General features: G+C 58.4%; 1 protein-coding gene across 1 annotated transcript in view; it reads right to left on the minus strand.

Moving 5' to 3' along the window:
* Positions 1 to 2: 2 nt before the first annotated feature.
* Positions 3 to 16,295, minus strand: part of ATP6V0D1 (ATPase H+ transporting V0 subunit d1) — a gene marked incomplete at its 3' end in the record, with an annotated part of 38,399 nt that continues 22,106 nt past the window's right edge. Inside the window, exons 2-8 of the mRNA XM_006099485.3 lie at positions 13,314 to 13,485; positions 5,287 to 5,465; positions 3,956 to 4,035; positions 617 to 694; positions 317 to 493; positions 129 to 206; positions 3 to 32 (exon numbers count right to left, since the gene is read on the minus strand). Of these exons, the coding sequence (XP_006099547.1) occupies positions 3 to 32; positions 129 to 206; positions 317 to 493; positions 617 to 694; positions 3,956 to 4,035; positions 5,287 to 5,465; positions 13,314 to 13,485 (794 nt within the window). The remainder of the gene's footprint in view (positions 33 to 128; positions 207 to 316; positions 494 to 616; positions 695 to 3,955; positions 4,036 to 5,286; positions 5,466 to 13,313; positions 13,486 to 16,295) is intronic.

The following is a 16,295-nucleotide window of genomic DNA, read 5'->3' on the forward strand; positions in this document are numbered from 1 at the left end:
TGGTTGAGGAAGGCCAGCTTGTTCAGTTTCACCTGCGGACAGAGGCAGGCGTGGTGGGCAGGTGGCCACGACCAGAGTCAGGCCTGAGCCACCCAACCCTCCCTGTGACGGGCAGGCTTGGCACCCACCTCATGCTCAAAGAAGCGGTCCTCCAGGGTCTTGTCTCCAGGGTTGCTGCCTGCACCCTCAAAAAGCAGCTTGTACTCCTGGCCCAACAGAGTGGTGGGAAGTGTGAGCATGAGGGCACAGGGGGGTGTGGGGTGGGGATGCAAGTGCCAATATGCCCGCCCCTCGGTCCTGCAGCCAGGGCACTCACCGGGTAGTAGTCGGCCACGTTCTTAACCTGCTCGTAGTCATCAGCCCGAGCTAACTGTGCCAGGCCCTCCGGGTAGAGCCGCCCACAGTGCGGAAAGAGCTTGGCACGGTCCTCCTTGGACAGCTCTGTGCCGAAGGAATTGATGGTGATAATGAAGGCGCGGCGGTCTGCTTCAAACTGTGGGGCCAGAGCATAGGCAAGGAGAGAGGGAGGGAGGGAGGCAGTGGCCGGTCAGTTGGCAGGGCTTCCCCTCGGCCTGTCTTTCCCAGGGGACCAGCAGGCGGGAGGGAGGGCGCTCACCTCCAGGATGGGGCACATGGCATCGGCCGTGGTCCCGCCCAGCAGGGTGCAGAACTTGTAGAAGGACTCCAGGTAGGCCTGCACAGAGCATGGGGCTTGTTCAGCCCAAGCAGGGAGACAGGGGGGCTTCCCAGGCCTCCTACTCATAGTCCCCGCTTCCCTCCCCAGGCCTTGCATGGGCCATGGCAGCCCCACGTCAGAGCCCCTGCAAGAGCCACAAACTCCAACTGTTAACCAGCCAGGCAGCAATAGCCTGCTGCCTTGTTCCCAACCCAGGAGTGACAGCAATTTCTGGCAAACTGCCTGCTTCATGGTGCAGTGCCCCCAACACCCTCATCCCACAGAAGGCCAGGCTAAGAGGGAGACTGTCTTTCTCTACTATTCTGTCTGCCTTTCCCCCAGATCTTCTCTCCTCAGTCTAGAAAACCATCGGCCGATGGGCTAGTGAGGGAAGGTTACTCCTGAGAGTTCATGGAGATGGCCTGGCCTGGGTGCCCGGGCCCCTCCTGGCCTCCACCTTACAGAACACTTCCTCCTCCCCCCACCCCCCAGGCATCACGCAGTAGGAACCAAACTGTCAACCCGATTCCTGCTGAGAAATGAGTATTGCCCCCTTGGAGGTCAGCCCTGCAGAGCAATGACCATGGCGGAACATGAACATGCGGCTGCCTGCCGGGGTGGGGGTGGGGGAGGGACAAGCACTTCCTGCCCAGGCAAATTGGATCTGCTGGGCATGAGGAGAAGACAGGTCAGCCCCGGCCCCAGGCCCCCAGCCCTCACTCCTAAGAGCAGCCACACAGGCTCCTTCCCCACACCTCTCTCTGTCAAGGAAGGGGATGGTCTTGCAGCTCCTTGGAGAGCTCCCTGCACTCAGATCCTCCTGGGTCCAATCTGGTGGCCAGTCTCAGGGACTCTGGCTTCACAGGCTGGAGGCTACTCTTGGGGGTGAGGACTGGGAGGCGAGGGAAGCTCCCCATGCCAAGGTCTGCCCTCCAAGGTGCAGAGACCTTTGCACCCACTACCAGCTGACTTGGGCCACCAGCTGTGCTGCCCCAGGAGGAGGCGAGATGAGACCTGGGAGTCAGTAAGCCCAGCCCAACCTGGCCAGCAGCACTGGGCAAGCTGGACTCAGAGAAAGGCCTGAGGTGACCACTGGGTCACAGAAAACAAAAGTCCAGGGCAGGGCAGGGAGTGAGAAACTGGAAGGGGAAAGGGGTCATAGCACAGCGGATCCCCAGGAATGAGAGAAGGGCAGAAACAGCTGCCCACCCTACCATGGCTTGGGGTACCTCTCAGTCCTTCTAGCACTGTCCCCAGCTCCTTCCTTCCCCGTGGCCAGCCACACTGGCTGCACCCAAATCCCCAGGCCTGCTCCATCCAGTGGGTCTGCAGTTCTTCCCCGTGGGGATGCTAATGCAGAGAGGCTGACCCCAGGATGAAGGAGGCTGGTGGACAGACCGAGACTCTCTTCTGGAGACCAGGGCAGTTGAAGAAACTGGCAGGACCCCAAAGGCCCAGGTACCAAGGTCATATCCCCACCCCCACCCCGTGCCCTGGAGGAGTCTGCTAGCCCATGGCTGTGCCAGCTAACTACAGTTCCCACCCGGTAAGCGGCTGAGGGTCCGCCTAATCTCCCATCTGTGGCCACTGGGCTGGGACATTGCCTGCTGGGCGGGCAGTCCTGGCATGGTGCCTACAGCATTGGATCTATGTTTACAAGCTGGTGCCCAGGCAGCCCTCGCCAGTGACTCCAGGTAGAACCAGTCAGGCCCGGTGAGGGTGTGGGTTAGGCTGGGGGGACAGCCGCACCCCTCACCCTGTGTCAGGGCAGGGATCCCGGCAACAGGCCAGCTGGGCGGGCAGGAGTTCTCTCTCTCTCTCTCTCTCTCTCTCTCTCTCTCTCTGCTGATTGCTAGCCTGCCTCCCTACTAGCGGGGTGGATGAGAGAGCTTACTTTGCAATCGGGCTGAGCCAGGTGTGATCCCCAATGCTCTCAGTATAGCAAGTGGCTTCAGGCAACCCACTCTACTTCTGAGTCCTCAGTTTCTCCATCTTACAAATGAACACACTGCTAAGGCAGTCCTGAGAATGAAAGAAGTGGAATCTCCCTCCCTCTGGTATGGTCCCCTCTACCCTGTCCTCCACATTGCAAGTCCTCCAGAGGGGCTTTCTGATGATACTCCGATCCGTGGGAAACCTCTACTGCTGGCCCTGCACACAGGATAAAGTTCAAACTTCTGACCGGACATTCACGGCCCTGGGTGACTTATCCTGTGCCTGCTTCTTTTTCCAGACCCATCTGCTGCTGTCCATCTGGAACCTGCACTTCGACAGCAAACCGCTTGCCACTGGCCCATGCTCCATGCTTGCTCTGCATGTGCTGTTCCCCTGCCACACCACTGCGTCCCCAGGCAGGCCCTTCACTACCGCCAGACTCTCCCTCACTCCGGCCCAACCCCTGCAGGGCGACTGGAGGGCCTGGGCTGAGGATACAGCCAGGAGTCAGCCGCCTGCCTCCAACCAGGGCAGGAGAGGACCCTCGCTATAAAGAGCCAGGGTTAGGTCAGCAGGGTTAGGTCAGCAGGGCCCTTGGCCAGTGCTAACCTCAGCCCCGCTCAAGGCCCTACCCACTGCTGACCCATGTTCCTGGCTGCAGCCCCTCGGGGGTCCTGGTACCACAATTATAGCCCAGTCTATCCCAAATGTCCCTCACTGGTCCCTGGCCAGCTCTGCCCTTCACCTCTTTAAGCCAGGGCAGTGCTGACCTAGGAATCCCAAGCCCATTCTTCCTCCAGGGGTCTCCAGCCCATGGCACAGCCTGGTGGGGAGCAGAAGGTAGGTGGGGGATGAGGATAATGGGACGTGGCACTGGCTCTGGCCTGGGAACCTGACGGGGACCTGGCTACACCTGGCTGGGTCCCTCTCCCACCGTCACTGAGCACACTGTTGCTCTGCTCACGTGCCTGTACTTGCTGGCAGCAGTCCAGGTGGGGAGAGCTGAGAGCTAAGGCCTGGGTGGTAGCCCGTGACCCTGCGGGATCGGGGAGAGCAGTCACCCAGGAGCCAGCTCTGACAAGCCAAGCTGCGGAGCACCCGCCACGCCTGCTGATCTTATCTAGGCTGCCGTGGGCACCTGGGGATGGAGAACCTGTTCCATGCGGCCTTGTGCCCATCACGGGAGCCAGAAAGTGAGTGGATAAGCCCCCAGGGTGCGAGCCTGGTGCAGCTGCGCCCTGCCCCAGCACCCACATAAATCACAAGCCACCACGCCCACAGCCTGTCGGCCTGCAAGCCAATCCCCCACTATTCACGGGGGGTGGGGGGAAGGGGAGACACTACCTTGTAGAGCGTGTTGCGGATGATCTCGATGTTCATCTCATCGAGGTCCTGCTCTGAGATGCAGTCCTGGAAAAAAGCCGCTGGGGAGAAAAGAGGGGTGTGAGGCCGGGTGTGTGCACTTAGGGAAGGGTCCTAGGGCCCCTGCCACAAGGTCCACTTGGCTGGGTATTGGGGGCCCCCACCCTGGTTATTGCCTTGGAAGTGGCAGAAGCAATCCTCTGGACGATGTACACTGACCTGAGCCTTCTTGCTCCTAAAACTGATTTATAAAGCAGGCCGCCAGCCATAACATGACCTAATCGCTGCTGGGGCAGACCCAAGCTCCGCCATGCCAAAGACAGGCTTGCATAAGAGGCCACAACATCCTCTCTTCTGGGGGGGCGGGGGGGGGCAACTGTGGATTTGGGGCCTGACGCCCACTTCTTCGCATCCCCCACATTTGGAAAACCAGCCTCCTCCTCCTTAGGACAAGGAATGAGTTCGGCATCTGGGTGGGCACAGGCCAGATCAAGGGGCCACTGTTGGGCTGGAAGTAGTGGCCAGAGCAGGATAAAGCCACTCCACCCAAAGCAGAACCTGTAGGCTCACTGCCTCTTCTTTAAAGATGAAGAAACTGAAAAAGCCACAAACAGCTCTGAACTACTGGGAGATTCTGTGACAGATGAGGCCAGCAGGTAGGGCTCAGGCCTCTTTGTGTAGGACCAAGTGCAGCTTGGTGCCCAGTGGTTCAACCCTGGGAGCTTCCTGGAGGTGGTGCCCTGGCTCTGAGGACACTCGCTGAGGACAGCCTTAGTGCCTTCTACCCAGCAGACACGGCAGGCAGGAGCCAGCACTGCCTAGGCGGGGCCCTGCAGGAAGCTCTCAGTTCCCCTCTCGTGGCCTTGAACATGAACTCTGTATCCTGCTGGACACTGCCTGTCCTGGCCCCTGGGACCTGCTCAAGTAGAGGCGAGTGAAGCTACTGGCTTCCCTTCCCTGCTCATGGGCAGCCCGCCACTCCCGCCCCGCGTGAGGCCACAGTCTGACAGTACTCCGAGGGACCCGGGCCTCTCAACCCTCTCCCTGAGCTCAGCCTCCTCTGCATTCTGAGAAATCATCCGATTCCACAAAGTTAGGTGGTCTGAGGCGGGCCCTGGGTGTAGCCTGCCTGACCAAGCAACAGCACAGAAGGCCGGTGAGGAGGAAGGAATGGGAGGGGAAGCCAAGAGGGAGCATAAAGGTAAGCCAGTGGGTAGGCCTCAATTCTGAGTCAGGGTCACCCCCAGGGGTCCGCAAACCGCACACTGAGGCACTGGCACTGATGCCCACCCCTCCCTCCACCAGTGGCTCACCCAGGGGCGTGTCCACCAGGATGGCATTGTAGAGCTCGGCAGGTGTCTGCGCAATGTTCACGGCCTCCATCTGCTCAAAGCTGCCTAGTGGGTGGCATTTGGGCACCAGCTCGGCGATAGAGCGCTGGTGCAGCGTGCCCGTGATGAGCAGGATCACGTTGTCAATCATGTAGCTGTAACTACAGGAGGCACAAGAGCAGGCAGCCTGTCAAGGGGCCTGGCAGTCCTGACACCATGCCCCTGCCCCCACCCTGAACAGGTGACCAGCCCCTGGACAATGAATGCTGCCTCCTTTCCCTGCCCAAGTGTGCCCCCTACTCCAGTACCAGGCACACGGGACAGGCACGGCCCCTCCCCTGGTGGAGAGAGGATGGAATCCATGCCCCACGAGTGATTGGGAAACAGGTGTGAACAGTGTCCTGGCAGGACAGGGGAGCCGTGGGCACATGGAGGTGAGGCCACTGGCCAGCCTCGGGATGAAAGAACTGGGAGATGAAAGAGTGTTCTGGGAAGAGGGAACAGTGTGTGCGAAAACCTGGAGGCCTTCACTGAGTGACGGACGCATTCGAGGAACCGAGCACAGCCAGGGCTGGCAGAGGGAAGGGAACCAGGGCAGTGCTGCCAGCAGGCCGGGGCCTGGAGGCTGGTCCTGCAGACTGGGCTGAGGGTCCCGCCTTCATTTTGAGCTCGAGGGCTCCACGAGCAGGATATAAGCAGGGGTATCCAGTCCAGTCAGGGTCCCTTTGGCTGCTGGGTGGGAACAGAGCGGGAGGGGAAGACGGCGGGGGAGGAACGTGAGGGGTGGGGTGGGGAGAGCTTCTCTAGGGGAGGCTGGAGGGAGCCGGTGGGAAGGCCCCTCTGGAGTAAGGTCCCAGGTCAAGCGGTGACGAGCAGGCAGACAGCTGCCCTGCGCAGCCCACTCCAAAGACCGAGCACCGCCTCCTCCTTTAGGGCCTGAAGCCAGGGCCAGGCGTCTGTCCAGGATGCCTGGAGAAGACCCAGAGACCTGGACAGGAGGCTGGGCTCAGGTCAGTCCCAGGCAGAGGCTCCCCCCCCGCCCCCCGCCCCGCCACCCCCCCCCCCCAAGGAGGCTCTGGATAGTACATGGGCACCAGAGGGGCTGTGGAGCTGGAGAGGGTGGGGCTGCCCAGGTCACCATGCCAAGGCAAGGGGCAAGCTCTGCCTCCAACAGTGAAGACAACAGCTCAAAAGGACTGGAGCTAGTTCTGCGCAGTCACCTATGTGGGGATGAGGTGAAGGGCGGGGGGGGGGGGGGTTCACAGTCCGACTGCAGTAGCCACAACATTCCTCAGCCTGGCACCAGCAAGGAATTCAAGGCACAAGGGAGCTGGCTGAGGCCTGGGGGGCGGACATCCTCCAAGGCCGAAGTTGGGTTCCCATTGGAGGGTGAGGTTGGGGTGGAGGCTGCTGCCCTGAGCTTTTGTGTGGGCCCGGCCAGGGCCCTGACCTGAGGTAATCACTGCGCACCAGTGCCGATGCGATCCAAGGAAGCCGGCCCCCATACCAAGGGAAGGAGGCCGAGGGCCCAGGCTTCAGCTCAGAAGGCTGGCCGTTGGGGGAGCTCCCACAAGGCCCTCCAGGAAGGCGGCAGAAGGAAGAAGCCACAGCTCCTGTCCTGGCCTGACCCCCACTCTCCGCCTGCTTGCTGCTCCCCCAGCTCCCACCCGGCCCAGCGCCCTGCTACAACCTCTGCTCTCCTGGGCTTGGGGCCAGGCAACTGCCCTCTCTCCGCCCTGTCTGGCTGGGTCAGCTACAGGATGTGTGCTGAGAAGAGACAGGCCCCTTCCCAAACTGAGGGCTTCAGGCAAGGCCCATCTGCAGCTACAAGCCAGAGGCCCCAATGCCAGCCTTCTGACCCCGACCTGACAGCCGGCAAAGTGGAGGCACCTCAGAGAGCTCTGTGCCTTGGTCTCGGGCCCCAGCCTGCATCTTCTCTACCCTGGACAGCACATCCCTCCTGCCCTCATGCTTCCAGAATCTCATGGACCCCAGGACCATGCTACACACCACACCACCTCCCGCGACATTCCTGCTTGCACCTCATCCAGCCCCACTCTAGCCATCATGTTCCCCGAACCTCATGCTGCTCTTTATGCTCCCACAACGCTCTGGGCAGGGAGGGAAAAACGAGTACTATCCATCTGATCCCACAACCACCTGCACCATCAGCTGTCAGAGGAAATAAGGCACAGAGTGCAGGCACCAGGCACCAGGCCCCATCATTGCATAAGGCAGAGGAGCTCTCTGTCCCCATGGCCAGTGTCCACACACCTCCACCCATGCCCAGGGTTCCCATGCCCTAGGGTCTACATTCCCCATCAAGCTTTATCTTCTCAGCGGGATCCACACAAGTCAGTCTTTGTTTTCTAAACCTCCCCACTCCTTGTGCCCCCTCTGAGGGTATTAGTTTATGTTGGGAGTGGGGCTGGGGTCAGGGCCCAAGGGAGGTGCCTCCGGGTCCAACCCCCCCTCTTCCCCCAAGAGGAGAACCCTGTGGGAAGGCTCTGCCATTTGGCTTTGCTGCTATCCCTCCAGTGATGGGGAACAGGCCAGTTATGACTCACTTTTCAGCCTTGACAGCAGATGTGGGGGCCGGAGGTAGTATTCCCTGGCTGCCCCCAGCCTCTCCTGCTAGATCTAGCTGGGCACCAAGCAAAACGCTGAGCCAAGTGAGGGTCACTTGCGATCACACCCCCCAGCCCCTCCAGGGCCCTCTTCCAACCCAGGCTAGGCAGCCCGATGATCCTGTGCCAGGTCCACCCTTCCTCCCCTTGGGTCAACCACACGGTTACAGCGGCAGCCCCCGATATTCTCCCCTGCCCAATGACAGCAGAATCTTCCTTTCTGGGAGAAAGGAGATGACACTGGCCCAGCTGTCCGCTTCTCTCCCAAGGACTTGAGCAGCCAGGGAAATCCTCCTCCTCCTTGCCTGGCTTCAGCAGCTGCCTCCCAGCCCCCAGAAAGCCGCTCCACCAGTCCTCCCTTCATTTGGCCTCACTAGAGAGAATGAGGTTCCAGCTGGTCAGCGTCTCCCTCCAGAGGGAGACAGCTGGGGAGTGGACAGGCGGCTGCCCGCCAGGCCAAAGAGGCCCTTGTGGGATGGGAGAGGGGCAGTCTGCAATCCTCTGCCCAAAGGCCCTCCCTCCCCGTGTCCCTTAGATTCGAAGATTCAGCTCGGGCCCACAGGAAGCTCGGGTTGGAGTACAGGAAGACGCTTCCTCCAAGAAGTCTTCCAGAATCCCCAGGGAAGCCCTGTCCCTCTGTGTGCCCTTTGGCGCCACCTGCTGGAGCACCGTGGCTTACTTCCTGTTCTTACCACCCAGCCCTGGGGGCCAGCCTGGCACACTGGTGAGAAGGCCAGGATGACTAGGTACCTGCCGGTCTATCCATCCAAATCTCTCATCATACCAACTGCCAAGCCTCAGTTTCCCTTCTGCAATCAGAATGACTGTAGCGTGGCCAACAGCAGAACCAGAGAGGCCCTGACCTTCTCATTAACATCGTGCCCCAGCCCCAGAGGCGCAGTTGCGTCCTCCCACTTGACCTGAGCCTTCTGGGCCTTGAAGGGCTCCTGTGTGCTCTTCCCTGGGCTCAGGAAACAGTGTAGGTACTGGCTTTCCCTCAAGGCAGGAACAAGGTCAAGCCCAGGACCTAGAAACCCCAGCAGGTCTAGATCCATAACCCGCAGAGACTGTGCCATCAACCCAGAAACACTAGTTGTGGACAGCAATGGCCGGAGGGCCCAGACAGGGAGGAAGCCTATCTGGAAACCTGATGCAGCAGGGCCCCCGGTTGCAACAACGTGTCCTAGGGAGAATGGCCAGTGTGCTAACAGGCCCACTGGGCACTTGAGGCCATTGTCCTGGGACAAAGCTTCCTTCCAGCTGCCCACTCCAGGCTGCTAACACTGAGGCTCCTGGTCCACCAGAAAGATGGGTGCCATGCCAATGGGTACCTGCCTCAACCCCTTTCAGCAACACCACTCCTCATTCCTGGCTTGAGCCAGAGTAGAGGAGGTGGAGTGGAGAAGAGCAGCCAGGGAGGTAGGAGTTAAATCTGAGAGACACCATGAGAGAAAGGAGACTCCAGGATCAGGTGGGGTTAGCGAGGCCACTCGGGAGAGCGGGTGGCCCGAGCGGAGGCAGTGGCCTGGTGTGGGGCAGACAGGCCCTAAGTGAGAGGTGCCTCTGGAGTAGGCTGTCATGAGCCATATGGTCTTGAGATGATTCAGCTCGGTCTCCTGCAGTAACATGTACTAGTACCAAGGGCTGCTTCCAGGCCCAGCCATTAACTTGCTGTGAGACTTGGGATAGAGGCTCTAACCCCATCTGATCCTGGAGTCCTCTCAATGCGGAGAAGCCTCCTGTGACCCCTAGTTCTATTTGTGGCAGCTGCTCACAGGCCTCTCCAGGAGCTATCTACACCACCACTGGCACCCACCCCACTGCATCCATGCACCCCCCCCTGCCTCCTGGCACCAGGCCTGGCCCAGAGCTGATTCTGGTCATCTGTGGTGGCTGACGGCTGGGTGGACACTGTCTCTCACCAGGGGAGGGCAGGGGAAGTCTTGAGCTTCTGCTTGCACACCTGCAGTGACAAGGAACTCACTGCCTCCTGGAGAGCCTTTTCCTGCCACCCTGAGGCAGCTCCGAAGGCAACGAAGAGATTCTGAGGGATGGAGATAAGGTGACCTCTGTGTGTGGCTCCTAATGAGGCCTGGAGACCTTGGCCACATGAAAGGCAGTGGTGACTTTAGCCAGGGCCTTGTGGTGGAGTGATGGGTCTGCTGCAAGCGGACTGGAGGCTCGAAGGGTGTTGGAAGGTGAGAGAACAGACATTGAATGTAAAAGTTTAGGCCAGCCCTGGCCAGGTAGCTCCGTTGGTTAGAGCATCATCCCAATACGCCAAGGTTGCAGGTTTGATACCCAATCAAGGCACCTACAAGAATCAACCAATGAATGCATAAATAAGTGGAACAAAAATGAATGGTTCTCTCTCTCTCTCTCCTTTCTAAAATCAATAAACAAAAATTTAAAAAATAAATAAAAGTTTAGGCCCCAAGAGACGGGTTTTTTAGATGCTAATGGGCAGAATTCAGAAGGGAACATGGATGCACAGACAGAAGTGTAGAGGACTGACCACTTGGGGTCCAGCGAGTGGGGTGAGGGGACAAAGGACATTGGCAGTAGGACCCCAAAAAAGAGGAGAGCACCTCAGCCACTGGATTGGGGTTGGAGGTACAGATGCAGCGATGGGAGTAGACTGGCCTCTATGATCTCTGTGGAGCAGGAGGTAGGTGAGAGAGAAGGTTGGGGGACCGGGAGAGGGATGGTGTTTAAGATAGGGAGGTGGTCTTCCCACCCTTGAGGGGGATGCTCCAGGGGCTGAGTAGGGAGAGCCAGCTGCTGGCTGGGCAGGGACAAGTCAAGGCCAACTGAGCTGGTCTGTGTGCATGTCTGGCAGCTGGGTTCACCCGCCCCAACGCTGCTGCCGGCTTCCCCAACTTTGCTCCCAGCAGCGGAGGTGGGGGAGGGTGCCTCCGGGCTGGAGGCTGCTGGGATTCCTCCAGGGCTGGGGGGCTGCCAGCCGGGTGGGACCATGAGATGGGCAGCCAAGAGAGCTGCGGATGTTGGCAGAAGAGTGCTCGAATGATGGACCAGGGAACCTCAGCTGGGGAGGGAGGAAAGTGAAGAAAGAGAGGCAGCAGGGGAGGAAGCAGGGCCTCGTGTCCTGCTGAGTCCGGAACCCGTGTCCCACAAGGGACTAAGAGTGGGCTGCAGCGCCTGAAGGCTGTGGGTAGAGGGGGGGTGCCTGACTCAGCGATTTCAAGGGTGGAGCAGTTCCAGGGGGTGACATGGTCTTGGGCAGCCATCGGTGGGGGCGGCTCAAGCGGAGAGCAGAGGAGCAGAGAGATGACGAGGTCATGGACTGAGCAGCCACAGGTTCAGACAGGCTGACACGTGGCTGCTGAACTCTTCCCGAGTGAGGGGAAGAGTAAGGGGTTGGGGAGACTGTAAGCCACAATCACCCGTGAATGGAAGGGGCGGGAAGTGACAGCCTGCCACAGAATAGCGCTTGGCTGCTCTAAGCATACTTGGTGCTTACAGCCAACCTCCAGCAAAGAGCTGGCGGCTGTGTGGCCTCAGTCACGCTCAGAGCTCTCTCCAGTTTCATGGCCTGGCAGGCAGAGACCAAGCCTCTAAGGGCACCAAGACAGGCCGGGGGCGAGCTACATAGGCAGGTGGCCAAGCGGGATGCAGGACATCTGCCCTCTGACCACTGGCATGGGGTTGGGTCAGGCCTCCTCTGGCCAGCCCAGCAAGAAAGACCAGAACATTCATCAGGAAACTGGAGGAACCTTGTGCAAATAAGATGAAGGCCAGGCTCTGGCAATAAACACACAGTTTCCTTGTATGTCCTCAGCTCTGGCCTTGAGGCAAGGGATACACAGGCCCAGGCTAGGGGTTGACTGACAAATGGGGTTCCGTGGCATGATTCCCCAATGCTACAGCCCAAGACACACCTCATCTCTGAACTCCTGCCCCAGGAGGACCATGTCAGTTGTACCTTTTTTTTTTTTTCAGTTGTACCTTGACCGGGGCTAGGGCAGTGATTATGGGTCAAGTCAGGACAGCAGGGGGCCCCTGGGCACCAGCTGGGCACAAACTTTCTTTTTATTATAAGTAGAAAGAGTACACTGTAAAGGCCCTGGCCGGGTAGCTCAGTTAGTTAGAGCGTCATCCCAATACACCAAGGTTGCGAGCTCAATCTCCAGGCAGAGCACATACAAGAAGCCATCAATGAATGCATAAATAACAACAAATTGATGTTTCATTCCCCTGTGGAAAGAGCCTGCTTCCTAGCCTGGGCAGGTTCCCTGAGCCCTTTGGGTGTCCCAGCCTGTGGCCCCTGCCTGAGGTTGGTGCTCTTGTAGCTGCTGACACCACTTGACCTAGTGGATCGTGAGTAAGTGGCTGCTCCTGGGGGTGGAGAGTGGAGGGTATCAGGCTAGGCAGCAGGAATCTAGCCCTGTCCCTGCAAAGACAGGGCAGGTATGTCAGGTCTCAAGGAAGAGGGTGAGGACACCGCAATCAGGGAATGGGCAAATCAAGGTGGTGCCCAGGAGAGTGCCTGGAGACCTTCCTTCCCACAACTCACACACACTCCACCAGCTCAGGGCAAACTCCTGTAAACCAGCCTCTGACATGCCTCTGCTCGCCACGCGTGAGGCAGCCACGTGGACAGAGGCCCTCTGTTTGTCCATCAGGCCCTGGCTCATGGTTCCTGGGCCGCCACTGCATAGGGGTCTCTCTACCTCCGTTTCCAGAAGTACACCCAGCGAGCACAGGTTGCCTTGTCCAAGTGCCCTCCCCTAGCCTGCAGGTCACAAGGCCTTTCCTCTCTCAGCACTGCCAGGAGCTTCGTGGAGGCAGGGCTACACCCAAGGGTTAGACAATGGGGAAACGGGGCAGTCAAGGGTCGTAAGCATGGCGGCCTGGCCAGAACTGGGAAGGCAGCCAGGTGTTCAGCTTCCACTCCCAACCCCACCATCCTTTCTCCCTGAAACCCAGGGCCATGGTCAGAAAGCCTGAATGGTCCATCCCATGAACCTGGCTCTTCAGAGCTCTACCCATCCCTGACCCCTGATCCCTGACCCTGACATGGGGGTCAGGGGCCCAGTGAGTGTTCATTGTGGGTGCTGTGAGTGAGGAAAGGGTTCCCCACCCCAATCTCTGTCACACCAGTGGTGCAGGGAAAGGGGCTTCATCCAGCACCACAACATGAGATACGTGCCTGCCCACCAGTATCCTAGCCAGAGGTGAAGTGGCTGGTGACCCTACTCTATGGTAGTGGCCTGGAGGTCCAGTGTTACTGAATGACCAGCCCAGCCATTAGCCCAGGAGGACTCGACAGGCAGCTGACCTAAGCCATGCTGGGCCAGGTCCATCAGATGCAGCCGTCCTGCCCAGCTGGGGAGGAGGCGAGGCACTGCAGGGCACACTCACGTAATGAAATCCAGGAAGCTGGCGAGCGGCTCATAGGCGTGGTTCCTCATGTGGCGGAACTCCACCACCATCTTCTCCTTGAGCCGGTCATCAATGACGGACACTGTCAGTGGTGATGCCTCGTTGGCCAGGAAGTTGCCGTAGTCAGTGCTCTGCAGGTGCAGCTTCAGGTCTGAAACCCAAGGGTGGGGTGTGAGGGCTGGCCATGCTGAGTCTCCTCATCCCGACCCCGATTCCCGGCCCTAGCCTCTCCCCTGGAGTTGAGTCCTGCTGCTCCCCTAACTTCCTGTCTCCACCTCCACCTCCCTGTTGGCTCAGGGCCTACTCCAAAGTAGTCAGCCAAGGCCCTGGAGATGCCCCAGACCCTTGGGCCATGAGCCAGTATACTGTCCAAGCACAGTACAGGCTAAGCACAAGTAGAACCATTGTTCCTTCAAATGACAAGGCCGGAAACTCCAACCTAAGGTGCCATTCACAAGCCTTTGAGGCCCTTCTGCATGGCAGGCTCTGGGGTGACCCTGACCAGGAGCAGAATAAGGCACACGCCCTGCCTTCCACAGCCTCCGGGCTAGTAGAGGAATCCAGCATACCCCCCAGGCAGAAATCATACAGATGAAATAAAGGACATGCCGTAGCCCTGGGGGGAGAGTGGAGAAGGCACCAAGATAGGACTGAGAAGGCGAGAGGGCATGCTAGGCTGGGCCACAGCAGAGGGAAGGGACAGGAAAACACACAGGTCAACAGCCAGGAGGCTGGTGTAAGGCAGCGGTCACCAACCGGTGGTCTGTGAGGTCTGAAAGGTTGGCGACCGCTGGTGTAAGTGACAAGTGGCCTAGAGAGCAAACGTGTTAGGTGGAGAGGAAGCTGGAATGGCTGGAGCAGGCAAGCCAATCTCACAGGCTCTCCTGAGCTCTTAGGGACAGTGGTGAGGAAAGGACTGAGGAAGGACAAGTGAGACCCAGGGGATCAGGGCAACAACCCCACAGTCTCCCGCTTTTGCCCGTTTCCCACTGCCCCGTCTATTCTCCACACACAGCCAGAGTGATCTTCTTAAAACACCAAACAGCCCACACCACTCGGTGATGCATCCTCATCTCAGGGCCCTTCCTGTCCCTTGCCTGGAAAGTGAGGCTCGCTCCTCAAACGCCCCCTCTTCAGAGGCCTCTGCTGCAGCCCCGTCACCCTTCACTTGTGCCACTTTTCTTTGTAACACATATCCCCTTGCGCACAGGACATATAAGCTCCATGACAGCTGGGACTTTCACTGTGGCAGCCTAGAGTCTAAAACAGAGTAGTTCTGGTGCATTTTGATGCTCAGTAAAGAGTTGTTGAATGAATGAGAGACTGGGCAGAGGGTTGGTGAAGACAGCACAAGAGTCACTCCTGAAATCTGAAAGGGGACACTGGCAGTGACGGCATACCAAGGACAGGGGCGGAGACGGGTCCATGGGCGCATGTATGTGTGTATGAAGGCTCAACAGCCGGAGCTGCCTCTGCTGCAGGGACCACATGCTTTCCTCCACTGGGGAGGTTACCCAGAGGACAGCAGGAAAGGTGACCATTTCCACCAGCCCCTCGACCAAGGCCTGTGTGTCTGAGAGCCTAGGAGGCCATGCTACCCTGGTTGCTTAAAGAAGAAGAGTAGGGCATATAATCCACCGACAGGCTTAAGGGACCCCTGTGATGCCCCTCCTCCTGTACCCCATCAGTGCTCCCAGCCTAGAGTCAGATGTGCTAAAGGAGAGATGGGAGAGCATGTGGGAGGGGGGGGGGAGAGTACACCCCTCCCACCTGCATCTCTGGGTGGCACCCGGGAGCAGGCAGCACTCAAGTCCTCTGCGGCTCCTGGGCACACACAGAGTGAACTTTAAACTCATGAGGCTGCAGGAGGCCTTCACCATCTGCTGCCTTCACCATCGCTCTACCATTCACACCTGCTTTTCTCCCATGGCCAAGCTAAAGGAGAACAGAACTAAGGGCAAGGTACAGCAGGGAAAAGCCGACAGTCTCCTGCTCTGCCACATGGACCCTGCTGTCTTTTTGCCCAAAGGATTGTGCACACTCCTATGTTCTCACCCCAGGCCGTCTGCCCGGGGCTCTACTTCTCCCCATCCTCACCAGCCAGGCCATGGCCCACTTATGCCTAGAATAAGGCACAGGTGGGAGAAGGACAGGTGAGACCCAGTATTATTGCTCAGTAATAATTCAGTTGTTACATTATTTGATTATTCATTTGGCTGTTACAGAAAAATCCTTAACTGTAACTGATGGTTGTTGATGTAATAGTATATCACCTGGCCTAGCCGGTTTGGCTCAGTGGATAGAGCGTCGGCCTGCGGACTCAAGGATCCAGGTTCGATTCCGGTCAAGGGCATGTACCTTGGTTGCGGGCACATCCCCAGTACGGGGTGTGCAGGAGGCAGCTGATGGATATTTCTCTCTCATTGATGTTTCTAACTCTCTATTCCTCTCCCTTCCTCTCTGTAAAAAAATTCAATAAAATATATATATTTAAAAATAGTATAGCCCTGGCTGGTTTGGCTCAGTGGATAGAGCGTTGGCCTGTGGACTGAAGGGTCCCAGGTTCGATCGCAGTGAAGGGCACACACACACAAAAAAATAGTATATCACCTGTATTTCTACCTGTAATGGGCTTTATGTGCTAGATGTTAATATCCTTGACCCTGGGCAAGGGCACAAGTTCTTTTAAAAGAAACATGGTTTACTTGCACAAAACTGATCAGTTTTGAGAGATTGTTAGTGTCCTTGAAGTGGTTTTTGTAGGTGTGAAACGAATGGTGAGAATATGAATTGGTCCCTCTTATTCTAGTACTAGAGGCCCGGTGCACGAATTCATGCATAGGTGGGGTCCTGCCGGCAGGGGCGGGGGAAGGGGGGGATTGCAGGAGGTTGGCTGTCTGGGCCCGCCCCTGATTGGGGTGGGGGGGCCAATTGGGGGAGAGGCCGTGGGAGTTTGTGGGC

Source organism: Myotis lucifugus, unplaced genomic scaffold, assembly GCF_000147115.1.
Source record: "Myotis lucifugus unplaced genomic scaffold, Myoluc2.0 scaffold_274, whole genome shotgun sequence".
Taxonomy (NCBI): Eukaryota; Metazoa; Chordata; class Mammalia; order Chiroptera; family Vespertilionidae; genus Myotis; species Myotis lucifugus.